General features: G+C 47.1%; 1 protein-coding gene across 2 annotated transcripts in view; it reads left to right on the top strand.

Moving 5' to 3' along the window:
* camta2 (calmodulin binding transcription activator 2) overlaps positions 1–16,802 on the top strand; it is an 81,324-nt gene that overhangs the window by 18,973 nt on the left and 45,549 nt on the right. Inside the window, exons 2-11 of one of the 2 annotated variants that reach the window (XM_063186545.1) lie at positions 1,529–1,632; positions 3,491–3,582; positions 3,828–3,895; positions 4,446–4,581; positions 5,338–5,409; positions 6,735–6,885; positions 7,709–7,903; positions 9,356–9,465; positions 9,922–10,075; positions 14,709–16,802. The exon at positions 14,709–16,802 is cut by the window's right edge and continues 371 nt beyond it. In XM_063186545.1, the coding sequence (XP_063042615.1) occupies positions 1,602–1,632; positions 3,491–3,582; positions 3,828–3,895; positions 4,446–4,581; positions 5,338–5,409; positions 6,735–6,885; positions 7,709–7,903; positions 9,356–9,465; positions 9,922–10,075; positions 14,709–16,802 (3,103 nt within the window). In that variant the 5' untranslated portion in view covers positions 1,529–1,601. Of the gene's footprint in view, positions 1–1,528; positions 1,633–3,490; positions 3,583–3,827; positions 3,896–4,445; positions 4,582–5,337; positions 5,410–6,734; positions 6,886–7,708; positions 7,904–8,297; positions 8,342–9,355; positions 9,466–9,921; positions 10,076–14,708 lie in introns of those variants that run through there. The other variant, XM_063186546.1, reaches the window with a different exon arrangement.

Genomic DNA, 16,802 nt, shown 5'->3' with positions numbered 1-16,802 from the left:
TATGTAATTCATTCTTGGTTATATTTCATCTTGTTATAATTTTCAAAAAAATCTGCAAAAATCGTGATTTAATAATCGTGATTATGATTTTAACCAAAATAATCGTGATTATGATTTTTTCCATAATCGTGCAGCCCTACCTCTCGGGACACAAATATGTCCCGGTTTTGGCCACCCACTACATTGCGCCATGTCTATCGGGGTAAATATATGGAAAAGATTACATGTTTACCGGCCACAATTAATGGCAGCCAGCGCTTGTATAGAAAGTCTGAAGGAGTCAGTTGCGATTTGTCATTCCTCCCTCTAAAATTGATTAGAATGCAGGAAATGGCATCTAAAAAGTAAAAATGTTCTTGGGGGAGGACCCCCAGACCCGCCCGCCAAATATTGTCCTTCAGTCACGCGCGAAGTGTCCCGGTTTCAGACTACAAAAATCTGGTGACCCTAATTTAGATGGCAGCTATCACTGCAGCAGCGGTTAGCGTGCTAACGTTAGCAAAATTAGCGAAAGTCATTTAAGTTACTAACACCCAGTCAGATATCATGAATGATATTATCTCAACTGGACACAGTTACATACAGTTAGTAAGGCTGGCGCAAATGTAAAGCAACCAGTGTTAGCAGCACATAGATTTAGCACATTTCTGTTGTCAGACAGCAGCATTGACATGAATGACTTGGGCTGTTAGCTTGCTAACTTGCTTTTCATACACCACTGTATCAAATTGTGGAGACCAGAATCGAAATCACAGTGTAAACAGCAGTTCACTACACTAACTATACATTTTACACTTAAGGCTTATTTAATGAGATTGTGCTGCTGTTTTTCTACAACCACCTTTTGCTACAACTAGACAGTCGGGTGGATGTTCAAAACGTTGTCTATATATACACTATATTAGAGAGGAGATAAGTGGTGGTATGATATGACACACACAGAGAGAGTATGTGTGTGCGTGTACTGTACCTGACAAAGGAGAAAACAGGACCCCGTTTCTCGAAAGCATCGTTGCTAGCCAGTTAGGTTAGGTTGCTTACTGGCTTGCATTGGAAGCAACAAGCAAAGTAAGTTGCTAACTTTGCTAACTTAGTTAGCAACAACGTTGTCGAGAAACAAACCCCTGGTTTGGTTATGGTTTGTGTTTTTAGCTGTGGATTTTCTCATACCCTGTCTGTTTGTCTGCGTTTCCATTTACATGTTCAAAACGTTGTCTATTAATGCCATCTGCAGGATGCAATGCGCTATCACGGTAGAGCGGTATGGACAAAATCCATACATTGGTGGAAAAAATACCGTGCACGATAGTATACCATCCATACCGTGCACCCCTACTGTCAAGGTTACCGCCATGCAGATGTGTGTGTGTATGGGTAGGTGATCCCAGTCCATAAATGTATAGTCTAGCTCAATGTATTTACAGTCTCTCTCTCTCTCTCTCTCTCTCTCTCTCTCTCTCTCTCTCTCTCTCTCTCTCTCTCTCTCTCTCTCTCTCTCTCTCTCTCTCTCTGCTTCTGTGTGTTTCAGTGACGCAGCTCAGGCCGCAGCCAGCGCGTGTGTGAGCACGCCCTGCTGAGTGGAGGAGGGCGCCACCCTCACCATGAACAACAAGGAGAGCACCACCGAGTCCGGTATGTCGCACAATGATGACATCGCACCTCCTACAGACAAATTTACAGACACAGATAACTACATAGCACGCAAATACTGTAGAAATGCACATCAATAAAAAAACATTATCATCACACTAAAATGCCAAAATATTGGTTGGCTACTGTTTACAATGTATATTTACATCTCCTTCACCCCAAAGGACAACCAGACACGGGGTGAGTGTGTTCATGCAAGCACACTTGACTTTTTTTCCCCTGTTACAGCACACAATGATGACATCACACCAGATACAGCATTGAAGTAATATAGACACTAAGTGTGTTCATGCTAGCACACTCGGATCCAGTTATCTTTATGACCAAAATACATGCTGGCCTTAAAGGGGAACTTTTTTGAACATTAAGGCCATTTTCTGAGTGGTCTGCAATGTTTTAGAGTCCCCCTCACCATTAATTTCATGTTTGCTACAGTCTCTGTTATTTGGCTTATTTGGATTTGATCTCAACCAGCTTTAGAATGGCCGTCTATGGGCACCTGCAACTCTGTTCTTAAAATCACCTTTAACATTTGTTTTCAAGAATATGCAACTCACCAAGTGTTCAGCAGTATTCACTGGTGTTCCTTAAAAAAAATGTAGTGAAATATGGCATCTATCGTGTTTTATGTGTGTTTTATGTAGCAATTTGTAAACTAAGTTTCACTTTCACTTTCTGTCACAAAATGGCATATGAAAAATGACAGAAGCCATATTTCGCCTTGAAACTTGTAAGGGACTGCTAGTGAACACCCCTTTGTGAGCTGTAGACCTTCGAAAACAAATGTTTAAGGTGATTTTAAGAACAGAGTTGCAGGTGCCCATAGACGGCCATTCTAATATGCTTGCACCGATTTGAGTGGACGTATCCCAAACGTCAGTTGAAGAGACATTACATTTACCAGCCCAATGGATTCTTAATGCTAGTGCTTATTTTGCTAAGGGTATTGAAGTGTAATGTTAACCAAAGGGACAGCAGAACATTTTTATGCGCATTCATGTGTAAATGTTGCCACCTTCCAACGTCATGTCATTTCACACAATGCCATTGTCACTTCCCTACCACTGTTCCTCGTATTATTGCGTATTATTCAGCGTAGTTCAACTTCGTCGCTTGCCTCGCTTGTCCATGTCTCCACCTACCAGCTCCCTGCTGCCTCCCAACGGCCTTGGGCACTTGCATGCTATGCCACAAATACACCAAATGCGACTTGAGCTACTCTGACGACTGAAATAATTGAATTTGTATTGAATAACTGGCGACTGAAGAGACAGAAGCGTTTTGGGCAACTAGTAGAGTAGAGTACTTTCATTCATCACGAAGGAAATTAAGGTATATGTCAGCTTACATAAATACACAAAGACCTTATACAGATAATTTTACATTTCAGTAAAAGTATAACGCACTCTTCAGCACCACCACACATGCTCTACTATGCCTCTCATCAAGAGACGATTTCAGTGACATGAGCGACTTCAGCGACTATTGTCATGCAAATGAGCTATGATGCCAATGGGAATGTCGGAATTCTTGCATTCTACTGTTAACGGACATACTCTGTTGCTTCTATCACTCTTGCTGTACTGTCCGGCTATTCTCTGCCACTTAATCTTGTCGCCGCTGGTGTGTTCGCCCGGTAAGAGATCAGTTCTTTGGTCCCGGTGAACCTGACTGGAAGAAGTGTGACTTTATATTGGCTCCCTGTGTACAGTAAACAACATGACCATCACACTCGGGGAATGCTCAAGCAGGCATGCTCTGTGGGGGTGTGGGTGTGGGATGTCATAAGTAAGTGTGTGCGTGTGCGTGTACGTGTGCGTGCGCGTTTATGTATTTTCAGAAATGAAGGTGTTTCTACCCAACAAGTTGCTTGAGTGTTTACCCCGCACGACCAGCCTACCCAAAGAACGCCTACGCTGGAACACAAACGAGGTGAGAGTAGAGACTGAGCCGGCTGAGACACACACACACACACACACACACACACACACACACACACACACACACACACACACACACACACACACACACACACACACCGGCTCTCACTCACTCAGGTTGTTGTGTATCACAACTGTGATATAACGTGTGTGTGTGTGTGTGTGTGTGTGTGTGTGTGTGTGTGTGTGTGTGTGTGTGTGTGTGTGTGTGTGTGTGTGTGTGTGTTATTTTTCCAGGAAATCGCATCGTATCTGATTTCCTTTGACAGACATGAAGAATGGCTCTCGTGCACGCTAAAGACAAGGTAAGTCAAAGTCGCACTGTAAACAGCTATTATGTTTTACAATATATATATATATGCTCATAAATAAATATATCACAGGTATCACAATTTCATAGTTGGATATACTGGACAGTGTTGCAAGAATTCCAGTGAAAGAGCCGATTATCTTCCCCCCTGACTAGGACTAGTTCCTGCATTCATGTCCAAATGGCACGCTTATTAAAAATGTGGGATATTGTGTGGCGAATGGGACTTTTTTATTGGGTCAATGGTGCTTTAGTAGTACACGCGTCAGGGTAGTGCAACCACAGCTAATGCCACTATTATTGTAAGGATTACTTTTTGTCTGTTTATTTTTAGAGGGTTATCTAAGTATATTCATTGGAGTACAATTACCAATTGCTATTTAATTGATGTGTGTGTGTGTGTGTGTGTGTGTGTGTGTGTGTGTGTGTGTGTGTGTGTGTGTGTGTGTGTGTGTGTGTGTGTGTGTGTGTGTGTGTGTGTGTGTGCGCCTGCCTGCCTGCCTGCCTGCCTGCCTGCCTGCCTGCCTGCCTGCCTGCGCCCTTAGGCCCCAGAATGGCTCCATCATTCTGTACAACCGGAAGAAGGTGAAGTACCGGAAGGATGGCTACTGCTGGAAGAAGAGGAAGGATGGCAAGACCACGCGAGAGGATCACATGAAGCTCAAGGTGCAGGGAATGGAGGTCAGTCACGCTCTTTTGTTTACTCTCACTCTCTCTCCCTCGCTCTCTCTCTCTCTCTCTAGCTCTCTCTCCCTCGCTCTCTCTCTCTCTCTCTAGCTCTCTCTCTCTCTCTCTCTCTCTCTCTCTCTCTCTCTCTCTCTCTCTCTCTCTCGCTCTCTGTATCTCTCCAGCTTCTACATTCTGTGTCTGTCTCTCTACTTGTCTCTGTCTCTGTTACTGTCACCCTCATCCCCCTCTCTCCCTTGTTTCCATCTTAATTTGATTATTTTCCCTTCTTCCCTTTTCCACTCTCTTTCACACTCTCTCTGTCTCGCTCTCGCCCTCTCTCTCTCTCTCTGACTCACGTTTAGTAAGCATCCCAATCTACGCCCCTGCTATCCTTTAAACAGTGCCATCTGCAGGTTGTTATTGAAGGCATAAGTTGAAATAAGCATTATCTGATAAATTCTGATAAATGACAAACAAATCAAACACCAGACATATGAACCTGATCCATTACAATACTTTATGATTTCCCCTGTATTCTTTTCACCTCTCTTGTTTTGATATCTTTTTCATGATTTTATTCTTGGTTTAATGTAACTGCAATCTGAACAGAATCCCCCATTCTGGTTTTTCAACAAGTCTCAGCCTGGTTACGATGCCGTTCATACATATGGTGTGTACAGTATGTGTACTGTGTGATGAAGTCTTCTGATCACATGACCCTTGGTTCTGTTGACCTTTGACCCCTGGTCTGTTGCTGATGTCTTGCAGTGTCTGTACGGTTGCTATGTCCATTCCTCCATCATCCCAACATTCCATAGGAGGTGCTATTGGTTGCTGCAGGTAAGTCAATGCATATGAACACACACCCACACCCACACCCACACACACACACACACACACACGAACATAATGAACACACACACACACACGAACATAATGAACACACACACACACACACACACACACACACACACACACACACACACACACACACACGAACATAATGAACACACACACACACACACACACACACACACACACACACACACACACACACACACACACACACACACACACACGAACATAATGAACACACACACACACACACACACACACACACACACACACACACACACACACACACACACACACACACACACACACACACACACACACACACACACACACACACACACACACACACACACAAACATAATAATCACACACACACACACACACACACACACACACACACACACACACACAAACATAATAATCACACACACACACACACACACACACACACACACACACACACACACACACACACACACACACACACACACACACACACACACACACACACACACACACACACACACACACACACACATGAACATACTAATGCACAGAGGTCAACACGCAAGCATGCACACATGCACGCACGCACATACACACACTCTCACTCATTAATTCATTATTTTCTACAGGATCTCATAGAATTCAGTGAAATGAACATGGGCCATTGTGACACAATTTTTTTCCAAAATTCTGTGAATTTATGTTCCCCATCCCCATCAACCAAGTGGAAAAGGTATTTCTCATAGAGATTTCTTTACTGACAGGTAAGGGTTGGGGATTGTTTTGGTCTATGCGCAACTTACATTACTATAGCATTCTTTGGTTTACTAACAGAATTTGATATCAACTGACTGGAAAAGGTAGGCTCACCACCGCGTTGCCAGTTTTCTAATGATAGACTTAACCATTGCGCACTTCCATGAGTACATCACGGAAAGCATTTCGGGGACTCCTGGCAAACTGGTGATGAAATTCTGCATCTGTACTCATTTCACAGAATTTCTTTGAGATCAGGCTGCTCATTCAGATGCACGCGGGTAATTTTTTTCTTCGAAAGTGTTTTGCCCAGGTAGCGTTTCACGACTGATGTGTTGCTAGAAGAAGACGATGTAAAGAAACCCTGATGAGAGGGTCTCGAGTTTCCGTTCAGTAACTCTATATACTGTGTGCGTGTGCGTGTGCGTGTGTGTGTGTGTGTGTGTGTGTATGTGTGCATGCTTTTGTGTGTGTGTGTGTGTGTGTGTGTGTGTGTGTGTGTGTGTGTGTGTGTGTGTGTGTGTCCGCGTATGTGTGTCCACCTGTAGAACCCAGACATTGTGCTGGTGCATTACCTGAATGTTCCGTCCCTGGAGGATTGTGGGAAGGCGTGCCGGCCGTTGCTATGCGCTGTTGCCGACCGGCGGGACAATCTGCGCTGGAGTCGCGATGAGCTGCTGTCCCAGCTCAGGCCCATGTGTGAGTAATATCCAATAGGATTCAGGCCCTGTGTGTGATTAACCAATAGGATTCATGCCCGATGTCTGAGTAGCCAGTCAGATTCAAGCCCTATGGCTAAGTAAAGGTATTTTCACACTTAGTCCCCTTTAACTGAACCAACAGCAAAAAGACTCAGTTCCGTTTTTGTTCATGTTGTGAAGAAGAACCGTCTGCTCTTTCTGTTCCTGTAAGGCTGTTTTCCTCAAGTGATTACACCCAGTCACAAGTGTCACCTGTCTGGACTAATAAGCAAACCGTACTAAGACCATGTCAATAAAGATCTCAGTAGTGCGGTTCGCTTTTCGAGTGGTCTGGGTACACTTTGGAGCATTCACATGTGCGCAGAAAAATGGCTGAAAGGGACCAGGTATGAAAACGACCCAATATCCAATAGGATTCAAGCCCTATGTGCGAGTAACCAATGTGATTCAGGCCCCATGTGTGAGTATCCAATAGCATTTAGTCCCTATATTTGAGTATCCAATAGGATTCAGTTCAATATAGTGAAATGGCTGCCTGAAATAGCTGTCCAGAGGTGTCGCCAAGATGGCCGCCAAGTGGAGGGACTTACAGTATAGAAAATGACTTTGATAGGCCCTATATGTGAGTAGCCAATAGGATTCAGGCCTTATGTCTGAGCAGCCAGTCAGATTCAGGCCCTGGTTAGTCACATATTGTCATTCTGTAAGACATTATGCCGATCTGTCCGTTGGTCGGAAACTTCTTCGCTACTCTTTTGAGACTTTCATATTTTCATTGTATGTGTTTATGAGTGTTTTTCTGTTGTTCTGTGTGTGTGCAGTCCACAGCATCAAGTGGTCGTGTGGCGGCGGTGCCAATGGTACGGGCACTGGTGGTGGTGGTGGAGGAGGAGGCGGGGTTGGCGTGGGGGGAGGGGCGGAGCTAAGCATCGAGCAACTGGTGCAGCAGATCCTCGACTCCCAGCAGACCAAACCCCAGCCACGCACACACACCTGCCTGTGCAGCCCCGCACTGGGTTAGTAGCACACCCACACTCACGCACACACACACCCACACTCACGCACACACACACACATACACACATGCACACACACACACACACATGCACACACACACACGCACACACACGTACACACACACACATGCGCACACGCACACACACAAGCACAAACACACACGCACACACACACATGCACACACACGCACACACACAGACACGCACACACACACACTCGTACACACACACCAAGCTCCAGTCACGCACGCACAACTGCCTGTGCAGCCCCGCACTGGGTAGGTAGCACACACACACTCACGCACACGCACACACACACACATGCACACACGCACACACACACATGCGCACACACGCATGCGCACACACACACACACTCGTACACACACACCAAGCCCCAGCCACGCACACACACCTGCCTGTGCAGCCCCGCACTGGGTAGGTAGCACACACACACACACACACACACACACACACACACACACACACACACACACACACACACACACACACACACACACACACACACACACACACACACACACACACACACACCAGGGCTTGACATTAACTTTTCACTTGCCGGCCACTGTGGCTAGTGGGTTTCCCGAGTCACTAGCCATCCAGTTAGTCTACTAGCCACAAATTTGGCTTAAAAAACAATCATGACACTGTACATCTAACCTCAGAAGATGAGGGGCTTAAAGCAAGAAGATGCGTGCATGCGTATCTCCATTGAAATAAAACAAACAAATAGAAACGGAGTTACTGAGCTTTTTCTTGAACTTAAATACAAACAATTGATACACAAGGGGCAAAGTGCAAAATATACGCTATTCTGATATGTTGTACCACAGAATAAGCTACCTGCCAAAATGGCTAGTGACACTGAAATTGTTACCAGCCACAGCCAAGTTTTACCAGCATTTGGCCGGTTGGCAGGTGCCAGTGTCGAGCCCTGACACACACACTTGACAGTTAGAAATGATTGACAGTCAAACGCAACGAGCCAGCAATGTTGGCCTACCAGCACTTGTTCTCGGTGTTGCTAAGGCACACTTCCGTTAACTTTGGAGCGGAAGTATTCTCGCAGGTCACGCTGGTCACATTCTCTGAAGTATTCTCGCAGACGCTTCAATACAGTAGAAGCCCGCTGTCCGTATACTATACACGTCAGTGAGACGAGCCATGTAATAATGATCTAATGACCTAAAGACCTCATGCACGCTCTCTCTCTCTCTCTCTCTCTCTCTCTCTCTCTCTCTCTCTCTCTCTCTCTCTCTCTCTCTCTCTCTCGCTCTCTCTCGCTCTCTTGCCCTCGCTCTCTCTCTCTCTCTCTCTCTCTGTCTGTCTGTCTGTCTGTCTGTCTGTCTGACTGTCTGACTCTCTGTCTCTCTCTCTGTCTCTCTGTCTCTCTCTCTCTCTCTCTCTCTTTCTCTCTCTCCCCTCCAGCCTCTGTGGGAGGTAACATTCCTCACCGCTGCAACAGCACCAAGCACCGCATCATCTCCCCCAAGCTGCCCGCCGCCCGGCCCTCTCCACCCTACACTGCGCTCACAGAGGTGAGGATTTATCTCTATTTGTTTTGTTTGTTTGCTTTGTTTGTTTGTTTGTTTCTTTCTTTGTTTCTTTCTTTCTAAATATTTGTTTTCAGGCCTTCATTCAGATGGTATATGTTTGACATGATGTCGAGCTGCTCCACAGAACTCTTTCTTTCTTTCTTTCTTTCTTTCTTTCTTTCTTTCTTTCTTTCTTTCTTTCTTTCTTTCTTTCTTTCTTTCTTTCTTTCTTTCTTTCTAATGTATTCATCATTTTTTTGGGAAAATCTAAATGGGATATAATCTGTTGTGGCCATAAAATAAACTAACCATTGAGAAATAAACTAAGCAAAGTAAAATAAATCAATAAATATATTGTTCTTGAAAATGTGTGATGTCATTTTGACCACGGCTGGCAAACTGGCAATTCTGAGCTAAAACCAACTCTCTGTCTGTCTGTCTGTCTGTGTGTGTCCTTAGGTGCAGAACCTGGCCACGGCAGCGGCGGCCGACAGCACTGTCACCAACACCACCATAGCCATGGGGGGCCGCGAGGCCGAAGGGACCGCCTCCACAGACAGGAAGCAGCAGCAGCAGCAGCTCACCGTCACACCACAGGGCAGCAGACCAGGAGGTATGGATCAGTCTTTAGAAAAGTTAGTTAAACACATCACACTGGATACTGTTCTTTTTTTGAGCAAACAGCGTGTTTCACCCAGTGTGTTTGAAGAACAGTATTCAGTGTGCGCTGTTTAATGAGCTTTTCATATTGATTACGTTTTCCTGCCTTACACCTGCACCTTGACAACTGAAGGGTTGCACACAAGGATTTCCATGTACTTTGATCATTATTTTGAAACACGGTTGTCGGTAGGACATAACTATTATAACTAATAGTTATTATAACTAACTTATTATAACTAATAACTATTATAACATAAGTATTGCAACAGTTAGGGATAATACAAATGTCTGAGAGAACATTAATGTGTAATCCACTTGGACTAGGCCGAACTGCTCCGTGTTTGTGTTTCGGAACCCCGATTTGAATTACCTGATCTATTGCACGTTCACGAGGCGGACGTCAGGGTTTTGCCTGGCCTGGTTGGCTGTAACCAGTGTTAATTTCGTCAGCTTTTTTTGATTTAGTCTTAGTCTTAGTCACAATGACGAAAATCAATTTTAGTCTTAGTCATATTTTAGTCATTGGCTTCCCAATTTAGTCTTAGTCTTAGTCAAAATGACGAAAATCAATTTTAGTCATAGTCAAAGTTGAGTCATTTTAGTCATTTTAGTCAACATTTCAAATTTTATTCATTTTAGCCATTTTAGTCAACATTTCAAATTTTAGTCATTTTAGTCAATATTGTGGTGTAAAATTAATAACCTACAATGGCTATCGTTATTTCAATACTAATATAGCCTATTGCAGCAAATATTCACCTTGTTACTTGGTCATTTTCCACCAAAACCCAAATCAGTCATTTCAACATCATAGAGCAAAAGAGCATCACACACACACACTTCCAGGTGCAAGCTTCTCTCTCTCTCTCTCTCTCTCTCTCTCTCTCTCTCTCTCTCTCTCTCTCTCTCGTGCATTAGAAGCTGCTGCATAGGCTACTATTTGATTTTGAGTTTGATCACGGAGGAAGCTACTCTTCTTCACCTGACCGCGTGACAAAGCCTGCAGATTGCCGGCAGTGGGAAGACCAGACATCCCAAGTCTGCATGAAGTCCAAGAAGTCTCCCTGATAGTGGCTTCCCGATGACCACGAGTCAGATAAAATATTGCTGATGTTAGACTATGCAAGTTAGCGGTTTTTGTTTTCAATTGGCAATGCGAGCAGAGAACGATAATGACTCGTGCGGTATGCGTGGAATAGGCTTAAATAGATTGTGCGAGCACACTTAGCATGCCATGCAAAAGTCCCAGGAAAAATAGTTAGGCAGGGGTATGCAGACTGGACGATAGAAAGGACATGCACATACAAATATTTAAACACTAATGCTGTTTTGTTTGTCGGGGGTGTCGAGGCTCAATAAGCATGACCCTGAAAAGAGTTTTTGGAACTTAGGAAGACGCTGCAGACGCATGGAGATGCTGTCGACTTCCTCGGGTCTTTTAGCGTTGCTCTCGACGAGAACAAGTTCAAATCTCAAAGTTTCAAATCTCAACAGTTTTAAACTCCTCAGCGATCGCCCATCCATTGATTCTTTTCAAAACTAGGCTACAGTAGCCGTGCCTCTGTTTAGACAGGCCAACTTTCCCCCTGCTGGCGCGCGCTCCCGCGGTGACTGATTTAAATCAATTCGCAAATCCGACCTTCATGATTTGCTTGCGAACTGCCTACACATTTGGTTAAACAACAAATATAGCAAACATTACAAAAAAAGAACAGACAACGAACGCCGGGTTAAGACAGCCTAAGTGAAAAGGAGAATAGTGGAAGCTCGAGGAGGTTTAGAACGACAGTATCAGAGGAGGATTGGCGCGACTGTCATTACTGCAGAAACACGTCTTCGTCATGGACAAGAGGGTTGTTGAACATGTTTCAAAATTAACACTTCCCTCAACGTCGGCTATTTTCTCTCTTTCTCTGGGAATGTTTTAGGACCTAAACTCAACTTAATGGACTCACTGAACTACTAGGCTACAGAACTACTGACTGAGCCGCGCCATGCACTGGCTGCCAGCAGAGACAAGCCAGGCAACACAGCGTGAGCGCGCAATCACCTATGAAGTTCAAGACACTTAGGCCTATATTACAATTACAAATTACAAATTAATTATAAATAATTACATTTTTTAATGTCCATTCGTCCATGGCTTGTAAATTTCGTCTCGTCTTAGTCTCCTTGACGATTTTTTTTTATTATTTTCGTCATATTTTTATTTGCTGGAGGCATTTTTTATTGCGTCATCGTCTCGTCATCGTCAAGGGAAAAAGGGGCGTTGACGAAATATTTTCGTCATCGTCGTGGTTGACGAAATTAACACTGGCTGTAACATTACAAAATGGCTCACAGTTAGGGTGACCACCTGCTAATAAGTCCAAGGGGGACAAGAGGCATGCTTCTGAGGGACAATGTGGGATAGACCCTGGCGTGTGCGCACACTCACGTGCCTTATATGTCACAAGGCATGGATAGGCCTAGTAGTCTTACTGCAGCAGGGGTCACCGGCGACCCTATTCACTTGCTGAAAATGCTTAACTACATCATAACAACATTGCTATTACATTACAGAGAGCTATAGTGCTGCGCTAAGGGGTTAACTTAAACATGGCAGATATGGCCATTATAATATTATGCAACCAAGGTGTAGCTTTTTCCTTCTGAATACTGTAAATATAAAGTAGATGAAATGCTTAACGCTTACCGCACAAATACACCTACCGCGACAAGAGCGAAGCGAGCGAAGCGAGCAATTGACTTTGTATTGAGATGCGCGACAAAAGCGATTCTGGAGACTAGAGCGATTCGCACGCAGAGAGCGACAGTTTGAAGTTGAAATCCTTTCAACTTTCTATGACACGGTTCGGCGACTAGCCGCGACAGCCAATGACTGTATAGAGGTCAGTGACCACAGCCAATGGGAATGTTTGAATGCTTTGCCTGGACATACGCTAGTCGCTTCAATCGCTCGTTTCGCTCTTGCTGCACAGAAGCGATTCTCTGACGCTTGAATCGCGTCGTGGCTGGTCTATTTGTCCGGTCAGTTCTTAACCCCCACAGCCATAATAAATATATCAATCAATATATAAATAGGCAACACTATTTAGACAATTTAGACATTGTCAGTAGACCTTCATGTGAAAAAATAAGTGAACATAATTTCAATCTCTTGGGAAGACCAGCTGCACCTTGTGCATCTGTGCAGTTTTGCCAAATTGGCAGCTAATGAGCTACATTTTACAATAATAATTTTAGCAAGCTACAACATCACATAATTTGAGGAAACCACTTCAACATTTGGATAGCTATTCTTAGCTCTTATGTTTATTCTGTTACAAATGCCAGGGGGTCTCGTAATGGATGTTGTGAGGATCAGGGCTTGACACTGGCAACTGCCAACCAGCCAAATGCTGGTAAAACTTGGCTGTGGCTAGTAGCAATTTCAGTGTCAGTAGCCAATTTGGCAGGTAGCTTATTCTATGGTATGACATATCAGAATAGCGTATCTATTTTGTGTATCAATTGTTTGAATTTAAGTTCAAGAAAAAGTTCAGTTAATCAGTTAGTTTGTTTAATTTCCATGTAGAAACCCATGCACTCATCTTCTTGCTTTAAGCACCTCATCTTCTGAGGTTAGATGTACAGCGTCATGATAAAAAAAAAAAAATGTGGCTAGTAGAATAGCTGGATGGCTAGTGACTCGGGAAAACCACTAGCCGCAGTGGCCGGCAAACGAAAAAGTTAATGTCAAGCCCTGGTGAGGATGCGTGTATTTGATATGTCTAGTCCTACTGTGAATCACCGCATGATGTGAGGGGAAACAGCTTCAGCATTTAGCAGCAATAAACCAACCTAGGTAACAGTTCCTGCTTAACTGACGCATTCTGTTGCAAAAGTCATGGACTAGTGTCTGCTTTCACATTGATCCAAGGCGGCACAGTGTTGTTGTGCTCTCCTAACTAACTGGACAAAAAGGCAGCCTACATTTCACTCGCGTTGCGATATGCGCGTCACATCGGTATTGAGAATTGCTACTCACGGTTAGCTTTCATAATAGAACACATATGGAAGATTCTGTCGGGTCGGTTTGCTGCCTGTGTTATAAAGTAGCATGAAGCAAAGTTATGTCCCACCTCTTACTTGCTTTGATGCAGGTGGGTCTTGGAGCCCCTGTGTGAGTGCCTAGCCTAGGGATAGAGAGACTTTTTTTTCTACGAGCAGCACACTGATTATGCGGGACAAACTGTCAATTCGCGGGACGCATGATTTGGGCTTCAAACGCTGTATGCACACGTGCTACGCGGGTGGTCACCCTACTCACAGTCGTTTGCAGGGTATTGGTTACTGGCCCTGAAGCAGTATGGGGGTTAGGTGCCTTGCTCAAGGACACCTCAGCCATGGCATTGTGGAGTGTAGTAAGTGGAAGGGTGGGATGTGAATCTGCAACGTTCTGATCTAAAGCCCATCTCCTTAACCAGCAGCCCACGACTGTTGTGTTAGGAGGTTTGCGTGCTGTTGTGTGTCATGCAAAATGGAAATATTATTGTTCATGACGTCTTGGCTGATTCATTTGAAATCTCTTCTCGTTACAGGCCCGGCGACCAGCCCGTCCATCGTTGCCCACGACAACGGAACGTCCGTCTCTCCAAGTTCCACTTCCTCCTCCTCCTCGCGCAGCCCGCCCCAAACGCACCGCCCAGCCGCAACCATGGCGACCAGCACCGCCACGGTCACCCTGGGCAACGCCAATGGCTTCTACGCCACCACCGAGAGAGGGGGCGCCACTGGGGGACCGCGGGGCTTAACCGTGCCTGTGGCCCTACCCCAGAACGCGGTAATCGTCATGACGACGGCGCCCCTGACGGGGAAAAGTAACGGCGGCGGTAACGGGGAGGAGTCACAGGTGGTCGGCGGAGGGGAGTGCGTGACGTCACACACGACGCATCACGTGTCGCTCACGTCCACGGGCCGCCTGGTGCTGTCGCCCGTGCCCCCTCCCCCGAAATCTGACACGCCCTCCCCGCCCACCGTCGCCCATGGCAACAACAACAACAACAATCACCACCACCACCACCACACCTATGGCCCGCCTTCGAGCCCCGTTCCCCCGGCAACAGTCTCCGCCCCCCCGCCTCAGCACACCATCGCCACGACGCCGGGTGTGGCCACGCTGTCGCTAACGCTCCTGCCGAGCCCCGTGATTGGTGGGCTCCTACTGACGGACCGCCTCCTGTCCGACAGCGTTCACCCAATCAGAGAGCACGTCTCGCATGTGTCTGACCATGCTGCGGGGAACCCTCTCCACCACCAGACCCCTCCCCTCTCCTCCTCTTCCTCTTCCTCCTCCTCCAACACCCCTTCGTCCTCCTCTTCCTCTGCGTCGTCCCCCTCTCCCTCTCTCCTTGCGCCGCCCCTGCCGCCTCCCTCTCTCCTCCCTCCTCCCACCTCCCCTCCCGTCGCCCTCGTCAGCTCCTCCCCTCCGCCCCCTGCTCCGGCGCTTCAGGTTCCGGTGACCTTTGACCCCGACTCCTTCCTCAACAGCCCTAAGCAGGGCCAGACGTACGGCGGTCCCGCCTGCCCCAACGCCACCTCCGCCTCCGCGGGCTCCCCTTGCGCCTCCTCGTCGCCCCAACCTCCCCCGTCCCTGGCGCTCTCCCTCTCCCCGTCCTCACCTCCCTCCTCCCTCTCGTCCCTCTCCTCCGACGCGGAGAGGAAGAGCGGCGACCGGGAGGCCCACCCGCTCTGCATCACCTCCTCCTCCTCCTGCTCCTCCTCCTCCTCCTCTTCCTCATCTTCTTCGTCGTCCTCCTCCTCCCTCTCTCCCCCGCTCTCCATGTCGATGTCCCCGTCCCGCTCGGCCCCGTCGTTGCTGCCCCTGCTGCCTCTGGAGGCCTCACTGGGTCTGGATTCGCTGACGCGGCCTCTAAGCCCCGCCTCCCTGGTCTCGGACTCCAGTCAGCAGCCTCCGGCCAAGCTCAGCCTGATTCGCCGAAGCTCCTCCCCGGAACCTTTGGAGCTGCCGGCGTCGCCCAGGCAACCCCCGCCCTCCTCCTCGCCTGCTGCGGGGCTTCTGATTGGCCAGGAGCTTCCCCCTTGCTCCTCCTCCTCTTCCCTGTCAGCCAATCAGCTGTCGCCGCTGCACTCAAAGCAGCCCTCTGCCACCTCTGCTGCCTCCCCTCTCCTCTTGCTGGCCAATCACCAGAAGCCGATTGCTCAGCTCTCCGCCAATCAGATCGCAGCTCTGCAGCAGCAGCCACCAAATCAGCATCTGAGCCAGCTGTGCTCCGGTGGTGGGCTCCAGCTCTCGCCCAAGCCGGTGCTGGCCAATCAGGGCCAGGCTCAGCTGCTGTTGCTGCAGCAACAGGGGCACAGGCAGCAGCAGCAGCAGCAGCAGCTACAAATACAGCAGCAGCAGCAGCATGTGTTCTCGCCAACCCAAGTGACACAGACTCTAACACACGCACTCACACACACCTTCGCTGCCCACTCCTCCTCCCTCACACACTCCTCCTTCGTGGCGCACCATCCGTCCACACAGGACAACACACAGCACCAGCAGCAGCAGCAGCAGCAGCAGCAGCACCAGGGCCCATCGGCAGGAGCAGGGGGTCTCTGCATGCCCCATGCCCCTCACACCCACCCCCTCCTCCACACCCCCACCCCCACCAGCCTCAGCGCTCGGTGCC

The sequence above is a fragment of the Engraulis encrasicolus genome, chromosome 21 (genome assembly GCF_034702125.1).
Source record: "Engraulis encrasicolus isolate BLACKSEA-1 chromosome 21, IST_EnEncr_1.0, whole genome shotgun sequence".
Classification (NCBI taxonomy): Eukaryota; Metazoa; Chordata; class Actinopteri; order Clupeiformes; family Engraulidae; genus Engraulis; species Engraulis encrasicolus.
This window is presented reverse-complemented; position numbering and strand designations above follow the sequence as displayed.